General features: G+C 63.5%; 1 protein-coding gene and 1 long non-coding RNA gene across 16 annotated transcripts in view; one reads left to right on the top strand and one right to left on the bottom strand.

The window, feature by feature from the left end:
* Window positions 1-639: 639 nt before the first annotated feature.
* On the bottom strand, window positions 640-21,010 carry SPATC1 (spermatogenesis and centriole associated 1). 6 transcript variants are annotated; one of them, XM_051831235.3, is made up of 5 exons: window positions 20,511-21,010; window positions 10,330-10,932; window positions 9,721-10,239; window positions 9,509-9,648; window positions 640-1,114 (listed from the first exon to the last, which is right to left on the bottom strand). In XM_051831235.3, exons 1-5 carry the CDS (start codon window positions 20,893-20,895, stop codon window positions 785-787), a joined length of 1,977 nt encoding a protein of 658 aa, XP_051687195.3. In that variant the 5' UTR covers window positions 20,896-21,010; the 3' UTR covers window positions 640-784. The 6 variants fall into 6 exon arrangements, with proteins under 6 accessions (XP_051687195.3, XP_089192672.1, XP_089192669.1 ...); XM_089336546.1 differs by lacking the exon at window positions 20,511-21,010 and adding exons at window positions 11,069-11,143; window positions 16,768-16,903 and having other exon boundaries at window positions 9,509-10,239; XM_089336543.1 differs by lacking the exon at window positions 20,511-21,010 and adding exons at window positions 12,635-13,333; window positions 15,081-15,283 and having other exon boundaries at window positions 9,509-10,239.
* Window positions 15,342-21,556, top strand: part of LOC108176201 (uncharacterized) — a 42,041-nt gene continuing 35,826 nt past the window's right edge. For 4 of the 10 annotated variants that reach the window (XR_016236640.1, XR_016236642.1, XR_011389370.2 and 1 more), the window contains exon 1: window positions 15,386-15,440. This is a non-coding gene — a long non-coding RNA (uncharacterized LOC108176201). Of the gene's footprint in view, window positions 15,471-18,353; window positions 18,492-21,556 lie in introns of those variants that run through there. The other 6 variants (XR_016236641.1, XR_016236643.1, XR_016236645.1 and 3 more) reach the window with 4 other exon arrangements.

Genomic DNA, 21,556 nt, shown 5'->3' with positions numbered 1-21,556 from the left:
CGTGCCCCCACGAAGCCTCGGTGCCCCTGGCCTGCGTGCTTGGCCTCTGACCCCACCACCCACGTCTGAACCTGGACACGCACTCCTCTGTCTTTCCTTTTCCACCTGTGGGTCAGGGGCCACTCTGTGTCTTCCCTCCTGGCTCCCGCACAGCCACCATCCTGGCCTGCGCCCCCTGGCTGTTCCCACCCCGTCCACCTTCCCCTGCCGCCCGCGCCCCAGCTCTCTGGGACCCTGTGCAGAGGCGTCTTCTCCCTGAACTTGGGCATCGTGGGAAGAGGCTCCACTTCCCCGGTTGCCGCCCGCCCGCGTTTGGGCAAGAGTACTTTCTTCCCGCTCTCCTCCCTCTAATGCCCTCCTGCCCCCAGGTGGGGAATCCCTCTCCCTCCCCGCCCGACCCACGTCTATTTCCTCTGCCCCTTCCCCCAAGATCCCAGCTCCCTCCCGCCCTCCTGCTCCCATTCCTGCACAGCTGCGGCTCAGGGGCTCCTCTGCTTCTGCCACGTGGCCAAGCAAGGGGACACTTGGTGGGGAATCTCCCAGCCAGTCCCTTCAGCCGCACAGCTGCGGAGCCTCTGTGGGCAGTACTCGAGGGAGGGCCCTGGGTCGGGGCCTCCAGGGCAGGCAGGGCCTACGCGGCCAGGGTCTGGGTCTGGGTCTGGTCAGCACCCTGGGGAGGCACCCCACACAGCGGCGCAGTGGCCCCGTGGCTGGTGTCTGTGGGGAGCTTTAATGTCATTGGCGGGGTGCGGGGAGGGCCAGCCTGGGCCAGCCGGTGCCGGCGTCACCAGATGAACATGGGCTTGCCGTCGTCGTGCGCCAGCTGGTTGAGGCAGGAGAGCAGCAGCAGGGCGTCGGTGAGCATGCTGGGGTGCACAGTCTCCACCAGCACGCGCTGCAGGAAGTCCACGGTGTAGGAGCCGCCCTCGGACGCCGCCAGCTCGGGCCGCTCCCGCAGGATGCCGTAGGCGTTCACCAGCTGCTCCGTCAGCGCCGGGTGCACCCTCCCGTTGTAGCCCAGACTCTGCAGCCTGTTCATGATGCTCACGTAGCGCTGGGTGAGTGTCTGGCACAGCTCCTCGTCCAGCTTGTGGTCGCTGGGGTTCAGCGAGGCCTGTGGGGAGAGTGGCCGTCAGAGACCCTGCAGGCGGGCACGGGCACGACCCAGGACTCGCGAGGTGGAGGAAGGCCCTCAGCCGTGGCTGTGGGAGGACCAGGATTGGGGTGCCTGCAGAGGAGGTCCCGGGGAGAGGCCCCGAGCCCAGGGGACGCCACGGCTGGACCCCTGCAGGGTCCACCACCCCTGTCGCCTGCTCCGTCTGCCCTTGGGGTCTGGGACTGAGCTGCGGTTCACAGGGGACTGAGGGCAGAGATCTAGGCTGGGGCTGTGGAGGGAGGGGCGGAGTGAACAGGGCAGCAGGGTCACCTGACCCAGGGCTCTCCCAGGCTTTCTGCCCTGCTCCCTGCCCCCCCCCCCATGGCCCTGGGCTGTACCCACGAGCTCTCGGCACTGAGGGTCCCGCTGACTGGTCCTGGGGACCCACAGACTCTGGGACGCTCTCCCTCGCTCCCCAGCCCAGCCCCTCCTCCCGCTGCACCTGCCGCCGCCTCCTGGGACCACGTGCGCGGCCAGCTGACCCCGTGCTGTTTAATGCCCTGTGGCTCCGTCCCGGTTTTGAACGAGGCCTGTGTGTATTTGCACTGTGCACTGAGCTGTTCCGGCTCAGCCCAGGGAGCCTGACTCAGAAGTGGACCTGAGCGGGCTCCCCCCACCCCCCCGCCCCGGGGCTGCTCTCCCCCTCCCTGCCCAGACAAGCGGCTCAGGCCCTACCTCCCAGGGAGACTCCCCTGTTCGCCCCCGCCCTGCCCCGCCCCGCTGGTCACAACAGCAGAGCCCTGTGATGGGTGCCCTTGCTCCTGGTCAGCACCTGGCACAGGCCCCTGCACCTCCCAGGCAAAGCAACAGCACACGCAGGGCCAGCACCTGGCTGCTGGGTTTGGGGTTAAAGGAAATGACCGCAGGGAGCACTGGGCACAGTGCAGGTGTGGTCAGCACCAGCCCCTCGGGGCCTGGGAGCCCTGCCCAGGAGTGTGTCCGCGGGCACACCGCAGCTCTGGCTGTGCCGGAGTGAAGGCGGGGGCCCCAGGCGTGCCGGGACCAGGCCAGGAGCTGGGGGTGCAGGGCGGAATCACCGCCTTCCAGCTTCCCTCAGACTCTTCCCACAACACGCCTCCCCCCAACTCTGCCGCACACCCTGACCATGTAGCCCAACTCTGTCTCACACCCTGTGTACCCCAACTCTGCCTCACACCCTGACCGTGTACCCCGACTCTGCCGCACACCCTACTGTGTACCCCAACTCTGCCGCACACCCTGACCGTGTACCCCGACTCTGCCGCACACCCTGACCGTGTACCCCAACTCTGCCTCACACCCTGACTGCATCACCCCAACTCTGACTCACACCCTGACCATGTACCCCAACTCTGCCGCACACCCTGACCGTGTACCCCAACTCTGCTGCACACCCTGACCGTGTACCCCGACTCTGCCTCACACCCTGACCACCTCATCCCAACTCTGCCTCACACCCTGACCATGTACCCCAACTCTGCCACACACCCTGACCGTGTACCCCAACTCTGCTGCACACCCTGACCGTGTACCCCGACTCTGCCTCACACCCTGACCGTGTACCCCAACTCTGCCGCACACCCTGACCGTGTACCCCAACTCTGCCTCACACCCTGTGTACCCCAACTCTGCCTCACACCCTGACCATGTACTCCAACTCTGCCTCACACCCTGACCATGTACCCCAACTCTGCTGCACACCCTGTGTACCCCAACTCTGCCTCACACCCTGTGTACCCCAACTCTGCTGCACACCTTGACCATGTACCCCCAACTCTGCCTCACACCCTGACCATGTACCCCAACTCTGCCTCACACCCTGACTGCATCACCCCAACTCTGACTCACACCCTGACCATGTACCCCAACTCTGCCGCACACCCTGACCGTGTACCCCAACTCTGCTGCACACCCTGACCGTGTACCCCGACTCTGCCTCACACCCTGACCACCTCATCCCAACTCTGCCTCACACCCTGACCATGTACCCCAACTCTGCCACACACCCTGACCGTGTACCCCAACTCTGCTGCACACCCTGACCGTGTACCCCGACTCTGCCTCACACCCTGACCGTGTACCCCAACTCTGCCGCACACCCTGACCATGTACCCCAACTCTGCCTCACACCCTGTGTACCCCAACTCTGCCTCACACCCTGACCATGTACTCCAACTCTGCCTCACACCCTGACCATGTACCCCAACTCTGCTGCACACCCTGTGTACCCCAACTCTGCCTCACACCCTGTGTACCCCAACTCTGCTGCACACCTTGACCATGTACCCCAACTCTGCCGCACACCCTGACTGTGTACCCCAACTCTGCTGCACACCTTGACCATGTACCCCAACTCTGTCGCACACCCTGACTGTGTACCCCAACTCTGCCTCACACCCTGACCGTGTACCCCAGACTCCATCCGGGTCTCCCACATGGGTGCAGGGACCGGAGCACTTGCGCCATCTGCCACTGCCTTCACAGAGGCATCAGCAGGGCGCGGCCAGGACTAGGAGCAGCGCACCGTGTGGGATGCCGGCGCTGCAGGCAGCAGCTCGGTGGCTGCACCACACCTGCGCTGTCACCCCGACGTCACCCCACATGACCGATGGCACGTCCTGCCTCACTGTGCCAGCCGAGCCCGTCAGCCGACTGTAGCGGCACTGTCACTCACTCTGGCCGCTCTGCCCCGCACTGACGCTCTACCGGAGCAGGCACGCCCAGCCCACGGGCTGCCCGAATCCTGGGGTCTGGGGTCTGGGGTCTGGCGCTGCCAAGGCCACTGCGGGCGGGGATGCAGTACGTCAGAGCAGGCGAAGTTCTCAGTGGACACTTGTGTGTCCTCCGTTATGAGTACCACAGGGCCCTCTGCAGACAGCGAGCGCGAGGCAGGTGTGGAGGGGAGAGAAGAGGGGAGTCCATGGGACAGGGAGCAGGTGCCGGCGGCCATGAGGGGCAGCAGTGTGGCCAGGCCCGTGTGCCTGCCCCCGCCCCCACAGGCTTCCCACCCGCAACACCTGTGACCCCGGCCACAGGCGCAGTGACAAGGGGGACGAGACAGAAACGCACTCGCTCAGGGGCAGAGGGGACTCCGGTGGTGTGCAGTCCTCAGGCCTAGCCGTGCTGGGCCCACCTCCTGTGGGAGGCGGTGCAGACGCAGCCCGAGGCCTGCGGCAGTGCCGGACACCCTGCCCCTCCAACCAGAATGCCGAGCGCACCCCAACCGGAGGCACTCTGAAAACCAAGGACCTCTCCCCCTCCCCCTCCCTCCCCTCTCCCTCTCTCTCCCCTCTCTCTCCCCTCTCTCTCTTCCTCTCCCTCTCCCTCCCCTCTCTCTCTTCCTCTCTCTCTCCCCTCTCTCTCTTCCCCTCTTCTCTCTCCCCTCTGTCTTCCTCTCTCTCTCCCCTCTCTCCCCATCTCTCTCTTCCTCTCTCTATCTTCCCTCTTGTGGTGGAATGAGGTGAAAAGGTCATGCCAAGATGGCCACTGACAACAGAAACTGCCTGGCAACAGGCCGTGATTGGATGGTTTCAGAAACTGCCTGGCAACAGGCTGTGATTGGATGGCTTTGGAAACTGCCTGGCAACAGGCTGTGATTGGTTGGGGTATAGACTGCCCCTTGACCAGATTGGCTGGTCTTGGCTATATAAGCTGTTGTAGCAACTGAAATAAATGGGTCTGTGGGCTGCTGGCCTCAGGCCTGCTTTCGACTGACTCCGGGGTCTGTGTGGTGACTCCACGCCTCTTGCCCCCACCACGCTCCTCCTCTCAGAAACGGATCCACTGCAACACTGTTGAGAAATCAACTGCAACACCCCCCCCCTCTCCCCATCTCTCTCTTCCTCTCTCTCTCTTCCTCTCTCTGTAACTCTGCCTTTCAATAACTCTTAATACCCTCCTCCCCAAAAAAAGCAAGAAAGGGGCTGGTGCTGTGGCTTAAGTTAAGCCAAGTGGGTGCCAGTTGGAGTCCCGGCTGCTCCACTTCCGATCCAGCTCCCTGCTATGGCCTGGGAAAGCAGTGGTGGATGGCCTGAGTGCCTAGGGGACCCAGATGGAGAACCGGGCTTCCGGCTTCAGCCTGGCCCAGCCCCAGCCATTGTGGCTATCTGGGAAGTGAACTAACAGGTGGAGGCTCACTTGCTCTCTCTCTCTCCCCCGTCCCTCCCTCTTCCTGTAACTCTTTCAAATAAATAAATAAATCTTTACAAAATTTCTTTCGTGGGGCTGGCATTGTGGGGTAGCAGGTAAAGCCGCGACCTGCAACGCCAGCATCCCACATGGCGCCAGTCCCAGTCCTGGTTGCTCTCTGCTACGTCCTGGGAAAGCAGTAGAAGATGGCCCAAGTGCGTGGGCCCTGCACCCGCGTGGGCGACCAGGAGGAAGCTCCTGGCCCCTGGCTGCCTCCTGGCCCAGTGCTGCTGTTGCAGCCATTTGGGGCGTGAACCAGCAGACGAAAGACTTCTCTGTATAACTCTGACTTTCAAAAAAATAAATCTTTTAAAACATTATTTCCTGATTCTAACAAATTAACAAAATTCTCAACAAATGAAGACTGGGTCGAGGGAAAACTTCTCCGGTGGGGCGCAGTTACTGATGCTGGCTCGTGCAGCCTCTGTTCTAGCACTTTCTGTGGCCTCCCTGAGCCCTCCGGGCTGCACGCCACCCCTGCCAGATCTGCAGCTCAGGTGCCTGCTCTCTGCCCCACAGACAAGCGGGCGGGCTGTGGCCGTGGCGCTGCTGAGTGTGGGGGCCTGACTGGGAGTGTGCACGCTGTCCCTGGGGCAGTGGCCCATGGCCATCGGCTAGGGAGGTCCATGGCAGCTCAGAGCTCCTGGCTCCTGGCTTCAGCCTGGCCAAGTCCTCCTCCAGCCATCTGGGGAGTGAACCAGCACGTGAAAGACCTCTCTCTCCCTCCCCCCCCTCCTCTGTCTTTAATAAATAAATAAATCTTAAAAACGAAAATAAGGGAGAGGCAGAGGACCAGAGTTCTGGTGGAAAGTCCTTGCTTGCGTCCTTGGTAGCGGGCAGGGCTCGCTGGCCGCAGGCTGCTCAGGCCTGGGGCACGGACGGTGAGCGTTTGCAGAGCAAGGGGCCCCGGCTGGGCAGCTCCATTTAGGGATGCCACAGCCACTGACGCCGGAGTGCCACAGCAGAGGGACAGGGCGCTTCGAGGCGGGGAAGCAAAAGGCCTGGGTGGCACAGGAAGTCCTGGCCAGGCAGGAGCTAAAAGCAAATCACAGCTGTGCGGCCTGTGGTGAGCCTCAGAGGGCCAGCCCTGGTGCCCCAGCCCAGGCCGCAGGGTGAGCCCCAGAGGGCCGTGCCCGGCCCGCCCGCAGGGTGAGCCCCAGAGGCCCACCCCGGGTGCCCGCCCCAGCCCCGGGGCAGCCTCTCTGTAGGTGGGCTCCAGCGGGGCTGCTCCCCAAGAGGATGGTGGCCAGAGCTGGCCGAAGGCCTGGGCCAGGGTCTGGAATTGGTGATGGTGGCTCTTGGGCAGGACTGGAGCATGGTGGAGAGGGCCGGGGTTCCCAGGGGCCACCGGCGCGGTTCAGCAGAGCCACGCTGGGTTTGCCTGCCTCAGACACCAGCGGAATTCTTACAGACCCCGTTTCCTCGCTTGCCCCTCCCAGGAGCACCGCTGTGCTGTGCCGGCCTGCGGCCCAGGTAACAGTTCCCACACCAGTGTGTGGGACGCCGGCGGGGCGGGGGTGGGGTGCACGGCACAGCTGCCCACACCAAAGGCCGAGCACCTGTCGTCCGCTCACCAATGAGAGTGACCGAGCTCTGCACCGACGGGGGGCTCTCGCCCATCAGTCTGCCGAACACACGAGACGCGAACGCGGTTCACGGTGTCCTCGGCTGAGTATCGAGTCGCCCGGCCGGCTGCCCTGTGCCGAGCTGCTCCTGCACACACAGGGGCGCCAGCGGGGGCCCCGCCAACCGCGGCATCGGAAACTGAGGGGCCAGCGGCACCTCAAGCAGTGTAATCCGCAATCCACACAAGGCAACGTGCGGTCCTGGTTTCCCCCTCTGTGAGCCACACCAGGCCTCCTGTCCACCCCGTGGCGTCGCCGTGGGAGGGAAGCTCTCAGCACCAGGACTGCCCCTCCCACGTGCCCTCCCTGTCTCCCAGTCTCAGGAGCCCTGTCCCTTGTCCCTTGGCGGCTGCTGCCCACCACCCTCCCGCCATCCGCGTCCTCTGGTGCTAGGTGGGGGTGGGGGGTGGGCACTGCCTGGCCTTACGCCATCCACCACGGTCATTAATGGGACAAAGACCCAAGTGGAAGAAAACCTGAAGGCTTCAGAAGACACAGACGCGGAATCGGGGCTTTCTTGCCGGGAAGGACCTCTGAAACACGACGCAGCAAGGACCAGCAGTGAGGGCAAAGGCTGAGAGCCTGGCCACGCTACGCTGGAAACCGGGCGGCCAGCCGCCTGCTCTCCCTGGGAGGCAGCAGGTGTGGCTCAAGTGCTTGGGTTCCTGCCCCCACGCGGGAGACCTGGATTGGGTTCCTGGCTCCTGGCCTTGGCCTGGCCCAGCCTTTGGTGTTGAGGCATTCAGGGAGTGAACCAGAGGATGGAAGACCTCTCTCTCTCTGTCTCTCCCTGTCACTCTGCCTTTCAAACAAACAAACAAACAAACAAATAAATCTTTTTTTAAAAAATGAAAACCTAACCAAAGGATGCTTTAGCCAGAAGAAAAGACGAAATCAACCCTGAACCCCAAACTGGTGGCGGAACCACAGTCATCATGCCGACCTCACGGGTCTACCAGCCCGGTGCAGGGCCCAGCTCTTTCCCCAAAGAAGCCCAGGTGGCCCACAAGCAGGGACGGATACACCTTCTCCCCTGGCCCTGCTTCCACGTGCAGCCCGGCAGTGGACCAGCGCCCACTCTGCCACCCGTCCCATGCGGTGGCACTGGGACACGCCTGCCCCTGCAGGCTTCCACGCGCAGGCTCAGTGGATGCATCCTGGCCACATGCGCCGGCCTGAGGCTGCCAGCTGCCCAGAGCCTCTGGTCCTGTGCGTCCTGTGACCCAGTGACGGCCGAGGGCTGCAAGGGCAGGGGAGGCCCTGGCTGTGCTAGTCCGCAGAGGGCCACCCTTCCAAGGCCGTGGTGGTGGCAGAGGCCGGACCTGCCTGCCCCTGCCTGCAGCCTGCCCCTGCCCTGCCTCCTCAGCGGAGGTCTTGGGGCTGGGCCTGGAGGCTCCCAGTGCTGGACACCTGGACCCCCACCCAGGGTACCCTTGGATTTAGACTCATTCCACACAGCAGGGATCTCCCATCCTCAGGCCCTCTGTGGTAGGGCGCTCACACACCTGGGTGACCTGGTCCCCAGGCCCCCCTGCGGGTGGGGCACTCACACACCTGGGTAACCTGGTCTCCAGGCCCCCCTGCGGGTGGGGCACTCACACACCTGAGTGACCTGGTCCCCAGGCCCCCCTGCGGGTGGGGCACTCACACACCTGGGTAACCTGGTCTCCAGGCCCCCCTGCGGGTGGGGCACTCACACACCTGGGTGACCTGGTCCCCAGGCCCCCCTGCGGGTGGGGCGCTCACACACCTGGGTGACGGGTCCCCAGGGGCGCTCACACACCTGGGTAACCTGGTCTCCAGGCCCCCCTGTGGGTGGGGCGCTCACACACCTGGGTGACCTGGTCTCCAGGCCTCCCTGTGGGTGGGGCACTCACACACCTGGGTGACCTGGTCCCCAGGCCTCCCTGCGGGTGGGGCACTCACACACCTGGGTGACCTGGTCCCCAGGCCCCCTGCGGGTGGGGCGCTCACACACCTGGGTGACGGGTCCCCAGGGGCGCTCACACACCTGGGTGACGGGTCCCCAGGGGCGCTCACACACCTGGGTGACCTGGTCCCCAGGCCCCCTGCGGGTGGGGCACTCACACACCTGGGTGACGGGTCCCCAGGGGCGCTCACACACCTGGGTGACTGGGTCCCCAGGGGCGCTCACACACCTGGGTGATGGGTCCCCAGGCCCCCTGCAGGTGGGGTGCTCACACACCTGGGTGACGGGTCCCCAGGGGCGCTCACACACCTGGGTGACTGGGTCCCCAGGGGCGCTCACACACCTGGGTGACGGGTCCCCAGGCCCCCCTGTGGGTGGGGCGCTCACACACCTGGGTGACGGGTCCCCAGGCCCCCTGCGGGTGGGGCGCTCACACACCTGGGTGACGGGTCCCCAGGCCTCCCTGCCGGTGGGGCACTCACACACCTGAGTGACCTGGTCCCCAGGCCTCCCTGCGGGTGGGGTGCTCACACACCTGGGTGAATGGGTCCCCAGGCCCCCTGCGGGTGGGGCACTCACACACCTGGGTGACGGGTCCCCAGGCCCCCTGCGGGTGGGGCGCTCACACACCTGGATGATCTTCTCTGGAATGTTGGACACGGTGAAGCCGTAGAGGCGCACACGCTCGGGGAAGATGCTGGACAGGATCCTGCGGTCCAGCTGGAAGGCGATCTCCCCCACCAGCCTTTCCCAGGCCAGCTGCTTCGGCTCTGGGGACGACAGCAGGGAGTGGCAGGGGCCCTGTGGGCAGCCCGAGGCGAGCCAGGCCCCGGCCCACTGACCTCGGGAGCTGTCGGCGAACTTGCTAGTCTTGCGGTGGGTCAGCTTCCGCTCCAACTCCAGGATGCTCTTCCGAGCCGGCTCCGCGGCGCTGGGAGCCCGGGTGTCGTTGACCGAGGCCGGGGAGGACGCGGTGCGAGACGGGGAGGAGTGGGCGTTGCGTGGAGGAGAGTGGGGGCTGGCCAGGGGCCGGCTGGACGAATGCTGCACGCGGGCGGGGGACTGGGGGGCCACGTGTGTGGTGCTCGAGGTGTAGCCACCGGGGGGCTGGGGGGCCGGAGTGGTGGTGCCCGTGAGGACGGGGAGTTGGGGGGAGGCGGGGACAGCGGCGGGAACCATCTGTCCCTGGGGGGCACTGGGCTGGGCCCGGGGGTCTGAGGCGCTGAAGGAGAAGGCGGTGCTGGGGATGGGCGTGGCCACGGAGCCCATGGGGGTGGAGGTCTGGAGGGGCGTGCCCACAAACGCCACGCTGGGGGGCTCTGGGTCCTGGGTCATCCGGGCGTGCTCAGCAGGGAGAGGGACTAGCGATGAGGGAAGTGGAGGTGAGAGGGGGGGCTGCAGCTCACCCCCACCCAGCACCCAGCTGCCCCTCCCCCAGCCCGGCCCATTACCTTTGGGGGTGGCGGCCGAAGAATGGGGCTCTGGCAGCCGTACCCTGGGGGCCTCCGACAGCACCAGGTTGCCCATGGGGCTGGCCAGAAGGTTCTGAGAGACACCTATAGGGGCAGCCGTGGAGCTGAGCAGGGGGCTGCTCAGAGAGACTGTCACGGGGCCCCCCACGGGGGCCATCAGAGGGCCACTCTGTGACACGGCCAGCGGCCCGGCCAGGGGGCTGCTTGGAGTCAGAGAGCCAGTGGAGATCATGCCCAAGGAGCTGGCCAGCGTGCCCATGGTGGGGGTCGCCACGGAGCCCGTGAGGTGGCTGCCCAGCGGGCTGGTCAGGGCGCCCGTGGCGGGGGTCACTGCCAGGGGGCTGGGCAGGTGGCTGGGCAGGTGGCTGGGCAGGGGCCCGTTCAGGAGGCTGGAGATGGGGGTGCTCTGCGACACAGGGGCTGGGCCAGTCAGCAGCGAGCTGAGGGGGCCCGTCAGGGGGCTCACGAGGGGGCCGGGCTGCGGGCTGCTCAGCATGTCGGCCAGGGGTGCCAGGGCTGTGAGCCCCATTTCTTCCAGGGTGGGCTCGTTCACTGTTGCTGCGGCCGAGGGCAAGAAGACACCTAAGAGACACAGTGAAAGCAGGAGACCCCGTAAGCCCCTCTGGGAGCAAGGTGTGGGGCCGATGCAACCCCCCCGCCCCTCCCCTCCCACTGTGCGGGGGGCCTGGCCCAGGTGCCCACAGCCTCTCTGTCTGACCTCACTTCCTAGGGTCTTGGAGTTCCTGGCTCCTGGCTTCCGTCTCTGGGCCCAGTCTAGGGCTGTTTGGAGTATCTGGGGAGTGAACCAGTGAATGGGGGCACACTGTGTCTCTGTCTCTCAAACAAATAAAGAAAAAAGACGAAAGAGCTCAAGTCAAGACCCTGACTACGCACCTTAAGGAACCAGCAATAAAGGCAGCGGCTAAGCGGGAAGCAGGCAGAAGGGGCAGAGAAGACCGGGAGGAAGCTCGACACGGCGAGGCCAGAGCCACAGAGCAACGGGCAGGAGTCAGCCGGCTGTCCCCCCAGCTCACCCCGCTGCCCCAGACGCCCTGTGGGGGCAGCCGGAGCCCGCATTGCTGATCCCTGCGCTCAGGCTGAGGCCTCCACTGGCTGGGGCCAGTGCTCTGTCACCTGGCTTCCTGCAGGTGCTGCTGGCCCCACTCTGTCTACCTTCCTGCGCGTGGCTTAGGTTCACCTTGTACTGCACCTCCCTGGTGAGCTGTGCAGCCCGGGCCTGGGGACGGGCCTTGTGCCACCACCACTCCCCGACTCACTGCACAAAACCTCTCACCCCGGCACCGGCCTGCTGCCTCCCTCTCCAGCTCCTGACGGGGCTGCAGCCTGGCCCCCCAGTCCCTGCCTCCCCAGCCCACTCCCTGTCCTTGAGGACCCTAGCACTGCCCACCCGCCCACACCACCATCCCCCTGCCTGGTTGTTGCAGGAGCCTCCTGGCTGGTCTCCGGACGCCAGCCTCGTGCCCCAAGCGTTGCCAGGGTCCTCCGGTTAGACAGCTGCCGGCTAAGCGTCTCGTCCCCTGCACGGCCCCTCGGGCTGGCCCGTGACCTCGCTCCCTCTGCTCCTCAGCCGCTCCTCAGCGGCTTCGGGTGCACTCTCGCCTGCCTTTGCCCTGGCCATTCCCTCTTCCTGGACGGAAACTTGGTGCTCAGGGGAAGAGCTGGGCGGCAGGTGCTCAGCCAAGCAGCTGAGACGCCCGCATTCCCTGTTGGACTGCCTGGCTCTGGCTCCTGTCTCTACTGACACAGACCTTGGGAGACAGCAGTGGCAGCAGTGATCAAGCACCTGCCACCCACGTGGGAGACCTGGGTTCAGCTCCCAGCTCCCAGCTTTGGCCTGGCCCAGCCCTGGCTGCTGCAGGCATCTGGGGAGTGAGCCAGTGGTGAGAACTCTGCCTGCCTATCTTTCTCTGTCTCCATGCCTTTGAAATAAATTAACGAAAACATCAGTCAGCATAGGAATTGGGATGCTTGGCTTGGCTTTGTGCCCTCCAGCACCGAGGGCTCAATCGGCCACAGAAGCAAGCGTTCCTGGAATGACCTCCAGAGCTGGGCCACGGAGGCAGCCACACGAGACACCCACGTTCAACGCAGTGGTGTGCCCTGGTCCGAAAGAGCTGTGCTGCCCTTGGAATACACGGTGCAAAGTGGATCAGGGTCTGTGGACATCGGTCGTATTTCTACACACTTGCAATGAACAATACAAAAATTGAAATGAGAAAGCAAGTTATAATAGCATCAAAAAGAATAAACTACTTGGGAGTACCTTTAGCAAAAGAAACACAGAACCACACTCCGTAAGCCACAGACGCTGTGGAAGACATGAAGGAGGACCCAGGCAGACGGGAGGGCCGCCCGTGTTCGGACTCAGTGCACCCCGGACAGGACTCGCGCCAGCCCCTTCCGGAAACTCACAAGCTGATCCTAAAATCCACACGGAATTTCGAGCCCCAGAACGGCCCAGGCAACACTGAAAAGGAAGAAGGTGGCCGACGCATGTTGTGTGGATCCAGGCAGCGGTATGCGTGGGTCGGCGCAGGATGAGCACGAAGATCGACGGACTAGGAGTCCATTGCACTGGGAGTCCGGGGAGAAACCACATCTCCATGACCTACTTGTTTTCAGCAAGGCTGCCAGGACAGCTCTGGGGGGAGAACTGTCTTTTCAGCGGAGGGTCCTGGGACAACTGGGCACCCACACACCGGGACGCAGTTCAGTGCCTGCCTCCACACACGTGAAATCAAAAGGCATCAAAGCCTTAAATGCAGGAGGCAAGACCATAAAAGGCTTAGAACAAGACATGAGATGGATCTGCATGACTTTGGGCTTGGCAATGGCTTCTTGGTCATGAATCTACGATCGTACCAAAAGCACAAGACGAAAAACAACAGACAAGTCAGATGTCGTCAAAATTCAAAGTTCTGTGTTTCAAAAGATGTCATTGGGAGGATAGCCAGAAAGGAAACTGTAAGAGAGGGAGGAAATATTTGCAAGTCACATGTTTGCTAAGGGATCGTAGCCAGTAAACGTGGACTCTTACAACTCAATAAAATGGGCAAAGGGTTGGAAAAGGGCCATTCTTAAAGGAGAAACACAGAGAGCTCAGGGGCACATGCAGGGACTCAGTGCTGTTGTCACCAGGGAGCTGCACGCAAGAGCCGGGTCACCACCACTGGGCCGGCTACGACGGAAAGGTCAGATGACACACACTGGCGGAGGTGTGGAAGGCAGGGTCTTCACACATCGCCGGTGGGAACGTAGACTGGCGTGGCTGCTCTGCACAGCCGTCCGGCAGCTCCCCGGCCACACGGTCGCTGCGACCCAGCAGTTCCACCCCTACTTGTGCACCCGAGAGGCACGACAGCCCGTCTGCACAAACCCAGCGCAGTGCTCCCAGCGACCCAGAGCAGGGCCGTCTGATGTGCACTGGGGAAGGGACGGGCACAGGCTCTGCATCCATGCAAGGGAGCACCATTCAGCTGAGACCCGGGACACCCCCACACCCTGCCCCTCGTCACAGCCTGCGTGAACCTCGAAAACATCGGGCCACGAGAGACTACAAGAGGTGAACCCCTGGAACCCAGACAGTAGATCTGTTAGGTGGGAAGTCAGATATGAGCTTGTGTGTGTGACATAAAGGCCTAAAGAGAAGACGTCTATGTCCAGCAAATACATCTGCATCTCAAAGTCATCCCGATAACGTTTCAGGGACAGCCCAGTTCCCATCCTGCCCTGCCCCTTCTACCTGATGACCTGCCAGGTGGGGGTCCCCGCCCCTTCTGCCTGACAATCTTCCACAGTCTCCCAGGTGCAGCCCAGTATCTGCACCTCAAACACCCTGCTCCGGATCCCCATTCTCCAGGGGGTCCTGCTCACCCTTCCTCTGAACCCAGGACAGAGCCAGCTAGGCTTCCTCCTGTCTGATACCTTCAGGGGAAAACTCAGAAGTTTTTCTATTTACATCCAAAAAGCCCTTTGTTTTGGGAGGAGATGTGTGAAGACAGACCCATCTCCTTAAAAACCCCCAGCCTCAACCGCACTGCGCGCTCAGCCCTCTCTCTGCCTCTCTGCTGTGCCGCCCGCCTGCCTGCCCAGGTGTACTCTCTCCACTCAACCATGTACCCTGGCTTCCCCCTTCCCAGTCCGAGCAACTGAGCACTCTCTCTCAGGCTCTGTCTGGAGAGGTGCCCATCCGTTCTTACGGATGGCCCTTCCCTAATAAACCTTGCTATTTTACCTCCCACTACTCTGTCTCACGCCTGAATTCTTTCTCGCGTGAAGACAAGAACCCTGCCATTCACCGGTAACAGATCCCTGGTTGCTTAGAGCTGGGGTGGGGGGAGTTTGAGGGTAGGGGTGGGCTTGACAGCTGGAGAGGAGGCGGCTTCTCTTCGGGGTGCTGTGATGTTTGTAGATAAGTCCACGCCATAAAATGCATTGAACTGTACTTTGGGGGGATTGTACTGTGAATTACAGCTCAGTTGGTTGGTAGGCGACAGGGGCATTGAGGGTGGCCGGCTTATGGCTCGGGCCGCTGGCCCCCCGGGGTGGGGCACCCAGGCCCGGGACCCAGTTCCTGGGCCGTGTCCAGGGCCGGAGTTTCAAGGGCAGGCGGCGCCAGGGGGATGCTGGCAGTGCTCACACCCGGACACCGGGCCGCGACCCCCGGGGTCGCTCGCTTGGCCCTGTAACCCTGAGCGCCGCACGCTGACCTTTAACCTTGTCATCGCCGGAATGTCGCTGACCTAGACGAGACCCGCGGGTTTGCCGCGGTCAGGTCCCGTTACTCGTTGGGGCCTGGAGGGGTCCGTCACATCAGACTGGACAGACGGGCAAACGTCCCAACAGAAATGCAGCGGGCGCGACTGAAACCCTCGATTCCCGCCCAGACCCGCCGCTCACTCTCGGGCGCCGCGGGCGGGGGCGGGGCCAGAGCGCCGGGGCGGGGCGGCCCAGGCGGAAGGGGCGGGACCAGAACGGCGGGGCGCAGCGACGTCAGGGCGCGACCCTGCGTGTGGGCGGGGCCCGGGCGTTTGGGCGGGAAGCTGAGGCGCTCCAGGGAAGACTGGAAGGTCTGGGGCGGCCCAGGGAAGACCAGTGGGGTGTGTGGGGAGTGGGGAGGTTGGGAGAGAGCCGGGGGTGGCAAGATGGCCGCGCATCCTGACGGGGGGACGGGTCCTGAGGGAGGGGGGAGGTCCCGAGGCGGGGAGGGGAGGGCCTGAGGGCGGGGTCCTGACGGGGAAGGGTCCTGCCGGTGGGGGAGGGCCTGAGGGCGGGGAGGGGAGGGCCTGAGGGCGGGGTCCTGACGGGGAAGTGTCCTGACAGTGGGGGAGGAGGTCCTGAGCGGGGAGGGGGGGCCTGAGGGCGGGGTCCTGGCGGTGGGGGAGGAGGTCCTGGCGGTGGGGGAGAGGAGGGTCCTGAGCGGGGGGGGGGGGGGGGGGCTGAGGCGGGGTCCTGACGGGCAAGGGTCCTGGCGGTGGGGGAGGAGATCCTGAGGGGGGGGCTGAGGGCGGGGTCCTGGCGGTGGGGGAGGAGGTCCTGAGTGGGGGGCGGGGGGGAGCTGAGGGCGGGGTCCTGCCGGGCAAGGGTCCTGGCGGTGGGGGAGGAGGTCCTGAGCGGGGGGCGGGGGGCGGGGGGCTGAGGGCGGGGTCCTGACGGGCAAGGGTCCTGGCGGTGGGGGAGGAGATCCTGAGGGGGGGGCTGAGGGCGGGGTCCTGGCGGTGGGGGAGGAGGTCCTGAGTGGGGAGGGGAGGGCCTGAGGGCGGGGTCCTGACGGGGAAGGGTCCTGGCGGTGGGGGAGGAGGTCCTGAGGGGGGGGGCTGAGGGCGGGGTCCTGGCGGTGGGGGAGGAGGTCCTGAGCGGGGAGGGGGGGCCTGAGGGCGGGGTCCTGGCGGTGGGGGAGAGGAGGGTCCTGAGCGGGGGGGGGGGCTGAGGGCGGGGTCCTGCCGGGCAAGGGTCCTGGCGGTGGGGGAGGAGGTCCTGAGGGGGGGGGCTGAGGGCGGGGTCCTGGCGGTGGGGAGGAGGTCCTGAGTGGGGGGCGGGGGCGGCTGAGGCGGGGTCCTGCCGGGCAAGGGTCCTGGCGGTGGGGGAGGAGGTCCTGCGGGCCGCCGGGCGGTGCGGGGGCCCGGCCTCCGGGTGAGGCGCCCTCCTGAGCCTGGCGCCGGCTGCCCCCTGCCGGAGGAGCCGTCAGGGCCTGCAGCCCCGGGAGGAGCCGGGAGGGGGAGGGCAGTGGCTGTGCTGTGCCGCCTGGCCCCTGTGTGCGGGCACCCTCCGTGCTCCCGCCGCCACAGGCTCCAACCCCGCAAGGCCCGGCCCGGGCCCCACCCGTCCCGTCCCGGCCCCGCCGATGTCGGTGTGGGCGCCAGGCAGCCTGTTGCACGCCCCGCCGCGCGCTCGTACCTGCCGGCTTGCTCAGAGCCACACTCCCGGCCCTGCACCGCCCGTCTGCCCAGGTCTCTGCTCATTGCACCGACTTCCGGTCTCAGCCGCCCTCTGCCTAAACTGAGCAGACATCCCAGGCCGCCAAATACTGCTGGAGGAGGCCCCGGTCGGGGTCGGTGGCTGCTGCTTTGTCAGTCCCAAGGCTGGCCGGTGCCTCTCAGCCCCCGTAAGCCGCGCAGGTCTTGCAGCTTCCCCGCTTAGCCCCTTGCATCATTTTTGCTGTCTACCCCCACCCCTACCCCCACCCCCGTTTCTGGAGAGGAGTTCCGCAGTCGCTAGGTTCACTCTCACTTCCACTTCCTCCTTGCCTCCCAGGACAGCTGAAGACATGCCGTGGCTTCCCTCGAGGGCACCCTCGTGCATGTTCAGTGTCTCCTGGCTCCTTTCCTCTACTTATCACAAAATTCAGGCTGCTGCCATCTTGAAAAGAGGTTCTGGACTCCGAGCCTTTCTCCGCTCTCCCTGCCCACGGCACACACCACCCCTAAAAGCCCAGCTGGAACTGTCACCTGTTCTCCCCGTTTCCTCATTCCTCTCTCTTTGGTCGGTCTTTCCCACCCACAGTGGGGCTGAAATCACTAACCAAGGTCAGGAACGGCAGGTCAAGGACATTGTTAGTACTTCTCTGGCTTGACCTCTGGCTCCCTTTACACGGAGTGACCTTGCACTCTGCTTTCTGCTTGTCTCTCTCGATGCTCCTTTGCCAGCGTCTCTACCTGTCCTCTCTTTGGGCTTGTTCGTCAGTCTCTTCTCACTGTTCACCCTCCCTCAGCTTCAGTCATCAACTCTTGAATCTTTTCTCTCTTCCCCTGAGTGTCAGGCTCACGCTCAGTGCCTCTTGGACACTCCGCATGGATGTCATGTAAATGTCTTAAAGTCAGTTTGTCCAAAATACAGCTCATTATTTTGCTCCAAAACTGCGCTTCCTTCTCCTGGGCTCACCTCGTAACTTTTTCAGGCCCCGGGCCGTATGTCGGAGTAGTTAAATGCTGTCACTTAAGCTCACTTAAATCACATCCTGTTTTCTTACCCTGACAGTAAGCTTTTGTAACAATCTAGAAGGTTGATATGAATCTAGAATTCATGTACTCCCTGCATTTCTGGCCAGGATGTGGTGCTTGGGAGACCTGGCCTGGCTCCAACCCTCGTTCTGCACCCATTCTCTTCCTATCTGGTCTCAGTCCTGCACCAAGAGGGACTCAGTCCATCTGCTGTAAGCACCCACACCCTTGTGTACAAGCTGTGCTCCTGCCTCCCAAGCTACATTTTCTCCAGTGTTCCTCCTGCGTAGGGTTGGGGCAGAGCTGTGACCAGGGTGATTAAGGAGGTAGGGCCATGCCCAGAGCACAGTGGAGGATACAAGTGGGCCCAGATCCAGGAATTGAAGGTCAGGCTCACCAGGGCAGATGAAGATGAGAGCCTGACTCCATGAAGAAAGTCACAGGGAGTGGGCACGGGGAGGCAGGGGAGGAGGTGGTCAGGTTCTCAGAGGCCTGTAAGGTCCAGGGAGACCAGCAGAGCCCGGCTCTGTGGTCGGAGATTCCCAGAGGTGGCGGCAGGGGTCTGCCGTGGCTGAGCCGGGCTGGTGAGTCTGCTGCCCCAGGACGTGGCACCACCAACACCAGTCAGCGCAGTGGGACAGCAGGCGTTCGAGACGCTCTCGTCATCCCTCGTCCAAGCAGGTGGGGTTTCCACTGTCTTAGTAACGACAGGCTTTCTTTCCACCTGCAGGCCGTACCGTCATCCCCCACCTGGCTGACTGCAGCAGCCTCACTCTAAACTGTGTCCCCTCTCAGTCTTGTCTCGCTTGAATCCATTCTGATGCACAAACGTGATCACTTGCTATGAGAAGCCACTGGTGTGGGCTTATTGGCGTTGGGAGCAAGCCCAGGGTCCTTAGCACGATGTGCCCCTGCTGGCCCCCCGCGTGCGCGAGCTACCACACACATGAGCGTCACATCCCACAGCGCACGCCAGATGTGGTGTGTGCTTGTGTGCTTAATCACACGGAGCGAGGTCTAGGGCTGGCCGGTTGTCAGGCTGCTGCTCCTGGAGTGCTGCTTTCCACCGTCACCCCGGCTGTCTAGGCTCTCCTGTCAGCCTTCCCGTGCTCTCAGCTGGACCCTTCAGGACTGGACAGTCCCAAGGGATCCAAGGATTCCCTTAATCCAACCGAATTGGGTGGTTAGCCCGGGAGTAGGAAACCAAGGGTCTATCTTCTTAAACTGTGGATTTTCTTAAATATTGTACTGCCCTGAGCAGTACAAATATTATTTTTGTTGCAACGTTTAAAATGCAAGGGGACTGTGGTTGTGATCAGTACAGGGAGCTGAAGGTCGGCCCTGGATGGGGAGCAGGGAAGTCAGCAGGGGGTAGGCACAAACCTGAGGGCCTTAGGTGTTCTGTAGAAAGGCGTGGGGTCTCAGAAACATGTCTAGGTAGGAGTAAGGGGCATTCTAGGAACTCGGGGGGCCTCGAGACGCTCTGAGGGTCTCTTTCGGTGGAGTGTTGGAGGCCTGCTATGGAGAGGCAGGCCTGCACCCAGAGCCTGGCAGCAGCAGCTGTGAAGATGGAACGAGGTGACAGGACGGGAGTGTGGAGGAAGGGTGTCCATGTCAAAGCTGTGCAGAGGCGGAGAAGGGTGCGGCACCTGGGAGGCCGTCCCGACCTCTGCCAAGCTGCAGAGGCTTAAACAGGCAAGGGGCCGGAGGGGGGGTGCTCTCCGGAAGGAGGCAGGGCTTCTCGCCTGGTCGTGGGCAGAGGAGAGGGCTAGCTGGGTGGAGAAACGCAGCGCGTGTGACAGGGCAGGCCACGCAGGGCTGGGTAGGCGCCCACGGCTGGAGAAGTCTGCCGCGGGCAGGAGGAAGCACCTGTCTCGGACAGGACGGATGTGAAGGGAACAGCTGACTGTGTTTCCTCACTTGCTCTTGGTCCTGGGGACCCTCATCAGCAGCCGGGGCCAGCCGGACTCTGGTGGCCTTGCTGCTGCCGAGACACTCTCTGATGCTGGCAATGCTGACCGCATGCCTACCGCTTTCCGTTCTGCCAGTGCCTCCCTTGTTTCTGTCCTCCCATTCAGCTGTGTGGCCTCCTGGCTTCTGATGCCCTCTTGGCTCAGTCCCCAGCTCCAGGCCTAGCCAAAGCACTTCACTTAGCAGCTTTTCTGCAAACACCTGCAGCTTCTTTGCCGGTCTCCCGCCTCACCCTGCTCTGTCGCTCTCCCCAGCTCCATCACACACCAACTCCCAAACCGCGGGCTTAAGTCCTGATTTCCCAGCTTCTCAACCTGGCTGGTCACTGTGTCCAGGCTATCCCTAACCGGAGACTAGTCGGGGAAAGGAGGGAGTGCTAATGTGCAGGACAGGAGGATGAGGGTGAGGGAGGGGGGCGAGGGGAGGCTGAAAGGGGTGACGTGTTGGGCCCGCGGCTGGGAGCTTCTCCGTCCGTGGGACGGCTTGGAAGTTCAGTTGAGGGGAGGCTGTGGGCAGGGCTCCTGCTAGCTGGAGAACAGAGGTGGAGCCTGTTTCCCTTGTTTCGTCTCCACGGTCCTGTGTGCTTGCCCTCCTCTCCTGATGGGGCCAGGAAAGCTTCGTTCCTTCCCGCCTGCCCTGCTCTGAGGTCCTGAGATCCCCGCAGACCGGGGCTCTGCCGTCTGGTGCAGCCTCACCCTGCCTCCTCCCCTCCTTGGCCCCGGCTCTTACTGTTGCCCTGGCGGGGGGCAGAGGCTGCCACCGCCTCACCAAGCCCGCTGGTGAATGCGCTGAGGTTGAGGCCACCAGCTTGAGTCTTGATTGCTGACTTGAGCTCGTGGTTCTCCCGAATGAGCCGCACCAGCTTCTTCAGTTCCTCGTTTTCCCTCACCAGCCTCTCTATCTGATGCCGGAGCCCCTCATAATTGGTGAGGAGAGACATGCCCTGGGCCAGCGGGAGGGGTGCGGCCCTCCAGAGGGCACTGCACCTGGAGGCTGCCCAGGGCCCCGGGCCTTGCCCGGGCTGGAAGAGGGCGCCAGAGCCTGCAAGGCTGGCCCAGCGGGCCCTGGCTATTGTGAGGTCAGAGGCTGTGCCCTCCTCTTTGCCCTCTGCCATAACAGGCTTGGCTCTGTGCCTCCAGGCCTGGGCACAGGCCCTGACTGGAGGGAGAATGACCCGACCCCTTCATGTCTGGTGTCTCCTCTGAAGTCTCCCACCACAAGCCTAATCGCTGCCCGCTGGGCTTCCCCAGTGGGCAGCAGACCAGTCGTGTGTCTTGATGCTCATCCTGGTTCCATGCAGCTGAAACCTTAGTAGTATCTGCTTGCTTTCCAGAGGGAACGGGGGTCGTGCCACTCCCCCGAGCCCTGTCCAGCAAAGGCCTGGCCCCGTGTGAGTGAGGAGGCAGAGAGCATTCGCTGAGTGGAATCTCGCCGCCCTCACTCCTAACCCGCGTGCTCCTTCCTTGGACACGCCTCGATTTAGCCTGTTAGCTTTCTAGGGATGCTCTGGACACTGGCCCGTGGCTTCTTTGACCCCAGGTGCCCAGAATCGTCCCCAGGTGCTGACCAGGGGCACTCTTACCCAAGCTCCTGGCTTCCTACAGCTTGGAGTTCCCATTTCTGGTGACTGAGGGTCTCCGATTCCAAATCCTTAGAGGTGCTTCTTACATTCTTGGATCTCTGTTCTGCTCCCTGGATTCCCTGTGTTTAGTCCTTCCAGATCCCAAGATTTCATTCCTTATCTGGTTCCCAGAACTCAGAACTCTGGGTCCTCA

This window comes from Oryctolagus cuniculus, chromosome 6 (assembly GCF_051225735.1).
Source record: "Oryctolagus cuniculus isolate XC-2025 breed Fujian yellow rabbit chromosome 6, ASM5122573v1, whole genome shotgun sequence".
Taxonomy (NCBI): Eukaryota; Metazoa; Chordata; class Mammalia; order Lagomorpha; family Leporidae; genus Oryctolagus; species Oryctolagus cuniculus.
Note: the sequence above shows the minus strand (reverse complement) of the source record. Positions and strands in the feature narration are given on the sequence as shown.

Coding starts and splice junctions, on each gene's coding strand:
- SPATC1 (XM_051831235.3), bottom strand. CDS start 20,895: ATGGCAGAGGGCAAAGAGGAGGGCACAGCCTCTGACCTCACAATAGCC. Junction 10,933..20,510: donor TGCCCCCCGCCAGGGCAACA/GTAAGAGCCGGG, acceptor TGTGTCTCTTAG/GTGTCTTCTTGCCCTCGGCC. Junction 10,240..10,329: donor TTCGGCCGCCACCCCCAAAG/GTAATGGGCCGG, acceptor CCTCATCGCTAG/TCCCTCTCCCTGCTGAGCAC.